Source organism: Glycine max, chromosome 16 (genome assembly GCF_000004515.6).
Source record: "Glycine max cultivar Williams 82 chromosome 16, Glycine_max_v4.0, whole genome shotgun sequence".
In the NCBI taxonomy this organism is placed as follows: Eukaryota; Viridiplantae; Streptophyta; class Magnoliopsida; order Fabales; family Fabaceae; genus Glycine; species Glycine max.
This window is the reverse complement of record NC_038252.2, coordinates 3,903,603-3,916,329: the sequence shown is the minus strand read 5'-3', so window position 1 is coordinate 3,916,329 and position 12,727 is coordinate 3,903,603. Positions and strand designations below refer to the sequence as shown.

The window sequence follows — 12,727 nt, the reverse complement described above, 5'->3', positions numbered from 1 at the left end:
TGACAGATTGGACGAGTGAAGAACTCGGTAAGAACACTCATCAATCTGAGTTCTCCCTCAATCATAACAATATGCTATTTTCTCATTTTTATTTTTCTCAAATGTATTATTACTTAAATTTAGTTTTTGGTTTGTATGCTCTTTTATTGGATTCGAACCCGATACGCTATTGAATAATCCTTACGATAATTATCATAGGAAACCAAGACCATTGGTATTACTTAAATTTAATTCATTCTATTTTCCTGCTGTTTATCCAAAACTTTCTATATCTATAAAATGCAAGTGAGTTTGGCAGGTCTTTTTTACTAGTTGATTTACATAATTTATTTCTATAGTTTTTTTTTTTTGTAGTTAATTTATTTCTTTATTTTACTCGTTAATGTCAAGTCTTGTCTCTTTAATTTGTATGATAATATCTCTATTCTTAGCAATGATAATACTTTTAGTTATATATTTCTTTATTAACTGTTTGATAATGGTGATATTTTCTTCTTTCATATATTTTAGGATTTTATATAAATTTAACAAATAACTACATATGCACTGAAAACTCGTTAACGTATGTAAAGTTTATTTCTTTAATATTCTACCCCTCCCTTATATTTCCGGATCCGCTCCTCATTGGAGTTTGGACTATGGACTTTGGACTATGGAGGATTGGTTTATTGTCTATTACAAATTATTGCTAGTAGTTTTTTTTTATTAAGTGCAGAGAAAAGTAAAATACTATATTCTTATACATAATTGTTATTTTCAATGGACGAATCATAATTCCAGAGAGTTAATAATGCATGTCTCGTGACCATAACTTCAAGTGATTCAAAAATGTTGAGCACAGCCAACGGGAGCTAGGCAGCAAGCTAGTTGCTTATCAAAAAGAAAAAGGAAAAAAAAAATATAACAATGCTAACGAGTTTAATAAAATATTTTCTACAGATACAGCTATGAATTGAACTTTAATTCAACTATCTATCAACTCATTGTAGTGGCATTCTTCATTCTATGGAAGAAAAAAAAGATTCATCCAGAAGTGAAACAAATGGCGATGGTTATAAGAAAACCAGCAACAGCATCAAATCCAAATGGAAAACCAATGATCTCCAACTTCTGGTGATCATGCTGAAGTGCCATAATGGTAGTAGAGACCCCTGTTCCCTTCAAAGCTTGTAGATGGAAAAGTCTATGAAGCACAAACATCGAACATGACACAAATACGGACATTTTGACACGACTAATATCTAAAATATAAGATATGGGGACACTGCATACATAGACAAAGAAAAACATTATAATGAAATGAAATATAATAACAACCTATAACAAAATATTTAAATTGATGGTATATTCATTTTTTTAACCATCCTTCTATATTTTTTCAAGTGTCTTAGTTATGTAAAAGTGTAGTTTAAGTGTCCAAGTTAACAAAAAATAATTTTAAAATTGGGCACCTAATAATAAGTATCAAATAAGTGTTAGTGTTGGAAATATGTTTGACACGACAATACTTTAAACAAGAGATGTTCGTGCTTCATAGGAAAAAGTATCAAACTGGCCCCTATTGGGATTTCCCCATGCAACTGATTGTAAGACACATCAAATGTGGACAAGAAAGTAAGTTTCACCAATGTTTGTGGTATTTCTTCAGAGAGTTTGTTGTGAGATAGATCCAAAATTTCTGACATTGTCATACCTGATAGCTGGTGTGGAATTGGTCCTTTTAGGCTATTATGTTTCAGTTGCATCACATGTAGCCCTTTCAGGTTACCAAAACTTGGCCATATTGGTCCTTGAAGCTAGTTGTAACTGAGGAACAAAGATGGACTGAAACTTGAAACTTTTTTGTACTTCATACCCTTTACATAGTTTCCTCCAGTGTAAAAGGGAAAGTGAGAGAGAGTTCCTTCTAATGAGAAATTCCGGTGTTGGAGACTCAAGACCATAGTCAAACTCTGTGGTTGTTGCCAGTGAAAGAGTTGTTTGATAAGTCCAAGTAAAAGAGGTTGTCAAATTTGCCAAACCATGAGGGAATGCTACCACTGAGATGATTCCATGACAGATCCAGCATCTGCAGCTTCTTGCGTCGACTTAACCACTTTGGGATTGAACCTTTGCTCTGACTGTTGGCAAGGATAAACAAACACCTTGAGATTACTGAACACTAGATTTTGACCTAGTGGCATTTCTTCATTGTAGAAGTTCATTGTGACTTGTGACGACTACTGTACTTAAGTTTGCAGTGACCTAAAACCTCTAGTGTTGCAGACAAATTATGCAAGCTGGAGTTTGAAACTGAAAGTTGGGTTAAGGACTGAAGATTCTTGAGAGTGACAGGTACTCCAGCATTGAGATGGTTCCTAGCAAGATTAATGGCTTCCAATCTTAGACAACCTGATAGATTTCTAGAGATTGGAACATGGAATTGATTGGAACCAAGACCAAGGGAGGTTAGATTTTTCATTGCAGAACAGTTCAAATTAATTGAACCACTCAAAGAATTATTGTTCATAATAAGCATCTGAAGAGATGGGGAATTCACCAGTGATGCAGGCAATTAACCAGTGAAACTATTTGACTCAGCAGAGAAAACCTTAAGCCTTGTGAGGCTCCCAAAGATATTAGGAAGAATTCCAGAAAAGCCATCACAAAAAGTGAATATTGAACTTAAGGCATGCCTTGAAATATCTAACATGAAGAGTCGATTAACTTGAGTAAGACTTTGAGGAATTGAACCATCTAGCAGGTTTCTTAACAAATCAAAAAATTCAAGCGACCTTAGGTTTCTAATATTTGAAGGAATTTTTCCAGTCAATTTGTTTCTTGATAAATTTAATGAGACCAATGCAAATAAATTCTCTGTTTTCACTGGGGTTTCTTCTAAAAAAATGATTGTTCGACAAATCAATATTGATGCTGAGATCAAGATGCTGCAAGTTGAGAAGGGATTGAACCATGGAGAAAATTCCAAGCAAGATCTAAGTATTTGATATATTTATTTCTTATTTTGTTGTAAAAAAATATGACGAACTATTATATATCAAACATAATTTTTTAATTTTAATTTGTAATATGTGAATTAAATATAAATTAAAAAATACCAAGAAAAGTTAGGTACAGGGAAAGGATTTAGTCTCTTACAAAGGGCAAAATTAAGAAAAACAAATTAATAACCTATTAGTTAGCTTATTTTAATTTATAAGCTATTTAAGTAATTGTTACTTGTTAATAAAGACCAAAACTGGTAACAGAGAAAAATTAGAATGACCAAAAACACTAAAACATTTATTAAAAATTAAAAGCAAAAATATAAAAAGGTTTATTCATACAGACTCGTCTTTTCTTTCATTAAAAACTAAAAAAGATAATAAACCTTTTTCATTCATTTTTTTTGGTAGAGCTTCTTTTACTCACACTTGTTACCCATACAGACTCATCTTTTCTTTCATTTTTGTTGTCAGAGATCCTCCTTTTCTATGAAGCTAAACATCTTTTAAAAAAATTATCCACACAAAATTTCTTGATGATATCAAGCTAAACGTGTAACTTTTACGCATGTATAAGTAGTATTCAATGCATATGCATGGTCCGTATAAGTCATGAATTTTGTTGATAATAATTTAATCTTCATAGATGTCATGGGTTTTGTGTTGATTTTCTGATGTTTTGTGAATATCTACATCTTGAATATATGAATTTGTTGGCCCTGGAAAACAGATAATTGGAAATTTCTATGAAAGTAACTTGGCCTCCGTCATCGCATTATTTAAGATAATAATTGTGGAAATTTTTATGAAGTGGCCGGCGTGGCTCCTTTAATTTAGAAAAGACATTGTCATCACAATATTATTTAAAACAATAAATGTGGAAATTTTTATAGATTATGTGGCTCCTTGTACGACTTTGTAGACAAAACACCAAAAAGCTAGCCTACGAAAATTCCGTCATCGCAATACATAAAACAATAAATTAAACTTGATATTTCATACATAATGTAAGTTAATTTTTTGCACCGATAATATTTTAATTTAAGCAAAATGTAATAATAATGTAAAGACTTTTTTATATTATCAATCTAACGATGGATTATTAAATAGGGCATTGATAAACCTGTTAATTTTTATTATAATTATTTACAAATTATATTCAAAATAGTTTGAAATCGGTTGATAATATATATTTATTTACATCAATAATATGAATGAAAATTAAACTCATTAATTTTCTTTTTCTAAGAACAACTCCAATGCAAATATAAAAAAAAATTATAAAATTTATGAGGATGAAGTGGTCGTTGTGGAAGGGTTGAGCCAAGCTTTGACAACTGAGAAGCCACTTGGAGGAGTCGGGGTTGATCATCTTATATGTTGTTTCTGTATTTGAAACAACTTTAAGGCAGAAGAAATATGTCTAATTCCACTAGATTTGAAAGTTTACCAGTTCCTTTTTTCAAAGGACCAATAGCTTATTATCCTGCAGGTTTAGTACACTCAAATAATGCGGCTAAAAAATACTATCTGGGATGGTTCCTGACAAATCATTTCCATCAATGGACAGATGCTGAAGAGAGGAACAATTACCTAAATTTTCCGAAATCTTGCCAAAAAATAAGTTATTGGAGATTTTCAATACTTGAACCTGAGTAGAATAGGTACATATAGCTGTATTTAAAGAGCCTTGAAAATGATGACTCCCTCTGGTCTTAAATATAAGAAGAAAATAAGAAAATTTCAACTAACTTTAATTTACTACAATTGGTCTCTTTTATTTTTTGTATATTGAATTTGTCTGTGTGCGATACTAGATCATCATTTTTCATAATTTTAAGCCACAAAGAGTATGGTTCAAGAGCTAAACATAGCCACCAAACCTACCTAGTGCAGACTCTGCAATTGCCTTTCACTTGCTCATCAAAGTACATGTCAGTTGCAATTGGACCTGTAGGAGCAACACACTTAGCAGTAATTTTTGTTCCTTGCTCTTTTACCGGTGTATGAGTCTTGGCCTCAAAGCAACCATCAATGATGTGGACAATAATATGATAATTCCACCACCACGGTTTGCTGGCCCTCTCTACAGAATAGGAATGCCCCTCTTGCATTTACTCTATAAAAGATTCACCAGGTCTCGATTAGAATTACCAATTATCCATCATATCAAATATTTGATCCTAAAGTTGTATGATGTTTATCATATTAATGATAGTGAGAATGATATCTCATATCTCCGTTGCAGATAAACATTGATCAGTAGGTAAATTATCAGATGGCAAATCAAACTCCACAATTCATTTGGTAATTAAAATTTCGATGCATCTCCAATCCAAGAAAAAGCCTCATATTACTTTTTCATTATTCCATTCGTAGCAGTAAAAGAGCCTCTAGCTTAATCATTTACTTTTCTAGTTTTCCATTTGTAGGATGCTATTCAGCTATATAAAACTTGGTTTGGAAACACATCTACAAGTAAGCCATTTTATTGAAATTTAGCATTGGGGACTGAAAAACACAAAATGTTGTGATTCTCCCATTTACTATATATGTTTATTACTGAATAATTCGGCCACTCTTATTATATAAGCTTTGATGATTTGACAGTAGATTATCACTATCAGCTAGCAAAAGGAACTCACACTTTAGTTGCCCACGAAAATTTTCAATGCAGTCCCGAGAAAGTGACCATTTCTTTTTCTTTATTCAATCAACCACTGGAAGAGCCCCTAATGCCCAGTTCACAATCCTCTTGTCCTCAATTCCCAAAAAAATCCAAGTATTAATGTGCTGGTCTGTTAGAATTTATGCCATTTACTGATGAAAATTAAAATCCTCAAAATTCCCGGTTTCAGCGTACGCAGGGTTTTAACTTTCGAAGTAAAACGCTAGTAGTTCTTTTATAAAAGCATAACCTGATAGACTAATAGTTCTAACATTTTTAATTACTCAACTCATATTCAACACACATCCCCTTTCTTCTTCTTTATTCTCAGGTATTGATACAAGGTTGCATTGAATGCGATAACTAATTTTTGCCACGATTATGATCGCACATAAATTAAGTATTTTTCTCGGAAGGTGATTTATTTCATGCCAAGTAGTGACAAAGTGAAAGAAAATACACTAATTATTATTATTGTTATTATTTTAAAAAAAATCATCACTAAATATAGCCACCGTTGACACGAACAATTTGACCGTTGACCCATTCAGAAGCATCAGTGGCCAAGAATCCCACAACGGGTGCCACGTCTTTGGTCTCACCGAGCCTCCCCAAGGGACTCTCTTGCACGATCCGATTCACCACCTCCTCCGTCTTACCCTCGAAGAACATCTCCGTCGCAATCGGTCCCGGCGCAACGCAATTCGCCGTTATCTGCGTCCCTTTCAGTTCCTTCGCCAGGATCTTCACCATTGCCTCCACCGCCGCCTTCGACGCCGCGTACGCCCCGTACCCCGGCCTCAGCGCCACCACCTGCGATGTCGTCAGTAGAATGATCCGCCCTCCGCCGCCGCGCTTGAGGCGGTTCGCGGCCTCCCTGGCGCACGCGAAGGCGCCACGCGCGTTCACCGCGAAAGTGCGGTCGAAGGACTCCACGGTGGTGTCGGCGACGGAGGGATACGTGCCGTCGATCACGCCCGCCGAGTTGACAAGGATGTGGATCGGCGAGTCGAAGGCGCGCTCGGCCGAGTCGAAGAGCGACTTCACCTGAGCCGGATCGGACACGTCGGCTTGGACCACGACGGCGCGCGGTGTCGTGGTGGCGGAACCGGCGTTGATCTGCGCCGCGACTGAGTCGGCTTGGGCCGAGTTGGAGGTGTAGTTGACGACGAGTCGCGCGCCGAGTGAGGCGAGGTGAAGCGCGATTTCTCGGCCGATTCCGCGGGACGAGCCGGTGACGATTGCAACTCGGTCTTGGAGCGGTTTAGACTGAGATTGAGATTCTGAACTAGAAGCCATTTTTTGCGTTAGTTCACTTGAATGTGAGCATCAAATTTTGGCTTCTCTTTTTATAGCGTTTACTACGTGTTTTTGGAAACTTCCAGAATACATTATTGCGTGAGACCATACGTCATATAATGTATTAACTTGAACAACACAGTAATTACTAGAAGGAAAGAAAGTTAAGCAAACAATTAACTTAGACGCTAAAAAAATTTCTAGTTCAATTTTTATGTATCTCATCGTAAAAACTTTCATATGTTAAATTAATTATAAATTATCATACAAATAATTATTATAAAAACTTTTTCCGTATATGATACTAAAAAGATTGCAAGATGAAAGCTTTATGCATCATTACAAATTTATATGAACATATAGGGTGTTTTAAGTTCATAAATCACGAGGAATTATTTTTTTCTTCTTAAAAGGAAAATTTTCATAACCGAAGGTTATAAGATATAAAGATCACCGAAATAAATTTTATTTTTTTCAACAAAGTTGTTTTTACAAAAATGATTGGGAAAACGTTTTAATACACAAGGAAACATAGTAAAAAGCTGGGCAGTAGAAGGATAAAAGAAAACAAGAGAAAACTAGTATGAGATTTCCTCAACCATGAAACACTCTTGTAATATGAAGACAAGGTTGAGAAAGCCTTATTTAAACACAAAAAAGGCTATCAAATCACCAACAGCACTTCTTAAACCAAAGAATGATAGAAGAAAATGAGAAAAATATGATGACAAAAATGGGGAGAATACGTGCATAATGGAAGAAGAAAAATGGGTGAAGAAGAAGCTTCGCGAAAACTTGAATAGTGGTGGATAATGGAAGATCTAAGGCCTTGAAGATGGAGATGGGTGGGAACCTTGAAGCCTCAAGCTTCTAAGAGAGAAAAAGGAAGATAATGATGAGGGAGAAGGGTTAGTGTGTGTCTTAATTTTCAGGAGGGAAAATAGAGGGCTTTAGAAGGCTGGTATATGAATGAACGAGAATGAAGCGAATGGAATTTTAGGTTTAGTGTTGAACTTGGAATCATCCTCAAAATGAAACTCGAGAGAAAATTGAGGATATAATCTTAAATTATTATCAATTATATATTGATTACAAATAATTTGGAATCTGATCCAAATGATACTAAGCTTACATATGTTAAGTATTATTTTAGATCTGAGTTTTAATATAAATGACTAGTTAAATTTTTTTATAAAAACTAATCATCAACAAAATTGATAAATATTTCTTATCAAAGGGTATGAGAACATAATTTGAAATCAAAATATAATATTGAATAGTAATATATTTTGTGGGGACAACACTATTTTTTTATTTAACAAAATCAATAAATATTTCTTATCTAACATTTTACAAATTTAAAAGAATAAAATTAGTATTAATTTATTTTATCTATTATAATTTTTTTGTTCTTTCTTTAAAAAAAATATTTTGTGGGGACAACACTATTTTTTTATGGAAGAAAAGCACTAATTATTTAATACATTTAAGTATAAAAAAATTAGTAGGAACAATTTCCCCCATTGAAATCAACATAGATTTGTTTTCATCTAGATTTTATCATGAAAATAGGAGACAATGTTTATTATAAGTTATATAATAATATCATATATGAGTAGGATCATTTGGCGTTTAAGTTGATAGGCCTCAGGCTGGTCGATCCAATAAAAATCAAATACAATTATATTTTAAATGAGAAAATGTGATTTTAAGGAGATTATTTTTCATATTTTTATATTTAAGTTAAATATGTTTTTTATCCTTATAATTTAGTATTTTTTTCATTTTTATTTCTGCAAAACAAAAATTTTTTAGTCCTTAAAAATGTAAATATTTTATTTTTTATCTTAAAGTACTATAAAGAGAATAACTATTGCTTTTGTGGATTGGATAAGAGAATTTAATGTATATCATATATATCAGGCTAATGGACAAAATTTGAGGCAGAATGATCAAATGATTCATTGAATATGAAGCTTGACATCATGGTTTAAGCAAGGGAACAAATGCTTTACATTTGGTGAATAAAACAATTTTTATAGCATGATATCTACTGAATAGGGGAAGACTTTAATGCTAATGTGCTTAAATTGTTTTTGAAATAAGAACGGAACATGTCATCTAGATTATTACATGTATAACCATTACGCTAATGTGCTTAAATTGTTTTTAAAATAAGCACAGAATATGTGCTTAAATTCTATATATTATGCTTCTTTGGTGTATTCTAAATGATTTCCTTTTTCTTTTTATATTAGCTTCTGCAAATAGTTATTTCATCTAATCCAATATGCCGTACTCATGAAATATTTTCTAATTTTTACAATCCTTTACAATCTGTATTTGCGTAAAATACATTTAATGTGCTTTGGATCTTAGCCATAACATACCTAACATGGGGCTGGTTGCTATAGTGAAAGTTTGGAAGTGGAACCATTCGTAGTGTACTGATTTTGTCAATCATTTTTCTTGATTCCTTTCCTTGAACTAGTATAACTGAGTTCTTACAAGTTCTTTTGTATTTTAGATAATATTTGCATGTATGTAGCTTTTATTTTGTTTTGATGAGATGCTATCATTTAACATCCCCTTGCAGTTCTTCTCTAGGAATCTCCAGATTCTTCTTTTTGGTGTGTTATGTCTATTTACATTATATGACTGAAGATAGACAGTAAGGAATAAGGTTCTATGTTTTGATCATATACACTTGTATACTGTGGAAAAAGTTGCTTTGCATTGATCCTGATGCGCACTTTGATCAATGATCATTGCTCTTATCTTGGAGACCATGTGGATTTTTAGCTTTTTGCTTCTTCTTATGCATAGAAGGACCATTGCTAAAGTTTACAAGTTTCAATCTTTTTGTATTTGCTTCAGATAGATAGTCATATAAAACGACTTGATGAGGATTTAAACAACTTTGCCGAAGATTTAAAGCAAGGTAAAATAATCATGTAATTTGCATTCTGATTTATTGTGTCATGTATTTACAATTTTCAAAATTACACAACAAAATTAGTATAATATTCAACTCTTACTTTTATATTGATTATGGTTAAAAAGTTTGCCAGTAAAAGGATCAGGTGTAAGAGTGCAGTAACTTATAAAAGGAAGCAGTTATGTCTTCACCCGTTATCAATGGGATAATGCCTCTGTACTAAAAGCAATAAGTTTATCTAATATTTTCCCAGAAGTATATATACATATTTTGCTTTTGATTGATAACAATTAGAAGTATATTTTAATTTGAGGTAGAAGACTGTGGAATAGTGGATAATTGGGGTGTTTATGGACCTGTATAAATATCATGTTATATATTAGAAATAAATTGCAAAAACATAAGGGAATATTGTTTTGGAATTTAGGGGTATTTTTTTTCTAAATCATTTTTGCACTGTATGGTGTGTATCTAGTTGGAAAGAAATGCCATAATTTAATTGGTCAATTGTAGCCTCTTGACTCTTGAGTTCATTTGAGATCCAGAAGTTCACTTAGCTCCTTTGTGGTATTCTGCAAATGATCTTTTTAGGGGGTGTCCTTGGTAGATCTGTAGATAGAGAGACTGGCATGCTGGGTTTAAATGTTTTGTTTTCTTAAAAAAATTCTTTCACTCTTGGTATATAGTTTTTGAGGATTTCATGACCTCTTGCATTTATATCTATGCTTTCTTCTAAATTATTTTTTATCAAAACAAAATTGTTTTTGTGGTACATTATCAAGTAATGAGCTTTCTTAACTTATTTTGTTCTTTGCTGCATTTTATTTTGTCAGAGGGTAAAATAGCACCAGATGAACCAGCAATTCTGCCCCCGTTGCCTATAGTCCCTAAACCTGAAAAGCGTAAACCCATATATGTAACTCCTCAATCAAAGAGAATTGATTACAGGGATAGAGATTGGGATAGGGAGCGTGATAGGGACTTTGAGCTGATGCCTCCACCAGGAAGTCATAAAAAGGAGTATGCTACCCCGATGGATGTTGATCAACCCATTGATCCAAATGAACCGACATACTGTGTTTGTCATCAGGTTCAGATTAGTTGCTCATAATATATCACATAATTCTAATATCTCCATGTGAGCAATTATGCCATATTGTCATTTATTTTTGCTTTAAATGTTAAAGTAAGAGACTGAGTTAGTTCTATTCTGATCATTCAGGTATCTTTTGGAGATATGATTGCTTGTGACAATGAAAATGTAAGTACATTATAGTTTTCTCTCTCTTGTGCTATCTAAGTTTCCCGACTTGTTTCCAGGGAACTTGGGCTTGGCAGAATGCATATTGTATTTTGGTTTCCCACATCAAGTTTAGTTGCTGTATGGAGTTCATCTCCATTTATAAATTTATACCTTTATTGAAGGCTGGATACAATAACAAAATTCTTTAGATAATTTACAATGCTCAAGTTATATTGTTCATGGGATCATATAAAAAATTGGTGTAATGTAACATTGACCATCTTACAGGTTACAATCAGGCATGTAATTTCATATTTATTTTGGGTTTGCTTGTTATAAATTTTCCCATTCTGAGCATTTAGAGGGACTTTGAAGATAGTTCAGGAGATGTTTCTTTCTAACCCCCATCCCCCAAGAAAAATAAAATTGTTGGATGGTGTTTGCCCCATACGCACTTTACATAATTTATAAATCCATGTTTTGGCAAGAAACAAGATATAGATTTCTCCTACAAGATTACTGATGAATGTTTATACCTTGACTTGCAAAACAGTTCTTTATTTCTGGATTATTGCATTCTAGTCTAATTATTCAGTTTTGTTTTTATGATATTGTTCTTTTCCGATGATTGACTTTTGTTATTCTTGCCATGGTTATTTCGACTGAGCTTTACTATGTTTTTCATGATAGTGCCAAGGAGGTGAATGGTTCCACTATTCGTGCGTTGGGCTAACGCAAGAGACAAGGTTCAAGGGAAAGTGGTACTGTCCGACTTGCATATTACTCCCACAATGTCAACGATGAATCTTTGCACGAACTAAATTACATTCATAAATGACCACTGTTTCAATAGAATTGTCACTTTTTAGTGAATTATTTGTCTTCTATATTGCTTGGTCATTTGTGCTTGGCAAAGAGGCCAAGTGGGCTCTATCAGGCCTCATGTATAAAGTCCTCTAAGATTTGAGAGAAGTGATTTCAGATATGAATTTTGGAGAAAGTTAATTACATGTGAAATGCAGAAGTATAGGCGCGTGTGGTTGTATAAGAATGGAGATATTTGTTTGGAAACCTCTTTCAAGGTGAGAGAGGGAGACCAGAGAAAAAAATTAACCTAAATTTTTTAATTCAAAATCAATTTTGCAACAACTCACCCAAAAACTCTTATTTTATTCACAAAATTGATTATGAATGAAATCGATTTTGGTTTAATTTGATTGTAAAATGATGTAATTTATGTTTACATGTTCTCATTATACAGGTAAGTTAGCGTGTTTGGATTAGAATCATTTTTCCTAGAATCAATTCCAATTTAATGTTGAAAGCCAACACAACAATAGTTGCTTCTACTTTTTAAATTTTTTGCTATGATTTTGGAGACCAAAATTGATCCTGGTAGCTATCCAAACACATTGTTACCTAAATCAAGCACGCTCCGACTTTGTATGGACACATTTTGGATGTAGAAAATCACATCCAAATACTTAAAACACATGAAAGCAACAATGGATAGGTTTATTGGAGACATGGAAAATCATGTAAAAAATGCATATACTGGGATTTTGCAAAGTTGATTCTAATTAAAATTGAATTTT

General features: G+C 33.1%; 3 protein-coding genes across 3 annotated transcripts; 1 reads left to right on the top strand and 2 right to left on the bottom strand.

The window, feature by feature from the left end:
• Window positions 1-1,023: 1,023 nt before the first annotated feature.
• Window positions 1,024-2,461, bottom strand: LOC102660023 (uncharacterized). Its single transcript, XM_006599712.1, has 3 exons — window positions 2,252-2,461; window positions 2,038-2,120; window positions 1,024-1,264 (listed from the first exon to the last, which is right to left on the bottom strand). Exons 1-3 carry the CDS (start codon window positions 2,459-2,461, stop codon window positions 1,024-1,026), a joined length of 534 nt encoding a protein of 177 aa, XP_006599775.1.
• A 3,594-nt stretch (window positions 2,462-6,055) lies between these two features.
• On the bottom strand, window positions 6,056-6,988 carry LOC100809416 (NADPH-dependent aldehyde reductase-like protein, chloroplastic). The gene has a single exon (XM_003548707.5). The coding sequence runs from the start codon at window positions 6,949-6,951 to the stop codon at window positions 6,154-6,156; it is 798 nt and encodes a 265-aa protein (XP_003548755.1). The 5' UTR covers window positions 6,952-6,988; the 3' UTR covers window positions 6,056-6,153.
• A 2,358-nt stretch (window positions 6,989-9,346) lies between these two features.
• LOC100782880 (PHD finger protein ING2) lies at window positions 9,347-12,266 on the top strand. Its single transcript, XM_026126256.2, has 5 exons — window positions 9,347-9,370; window positions 9,829-9,892; window positions 10,723-10,979; window positions 11,112-11,150; window positions 11,823-12,266. The coding sequence occupies exons 1-5, from the start codon at window positions 9,347-9,349 to the stop codon at window positions 11,934-11,936; spliced, it is 498 nt and encodes a 165-aa protein (XP_025982041.2). The 3' UTR covers window positions 11,937-12,266.
• The last annotated feature ends 461 nt before the right edge of the window (window positions 12,267-12,727 follow it).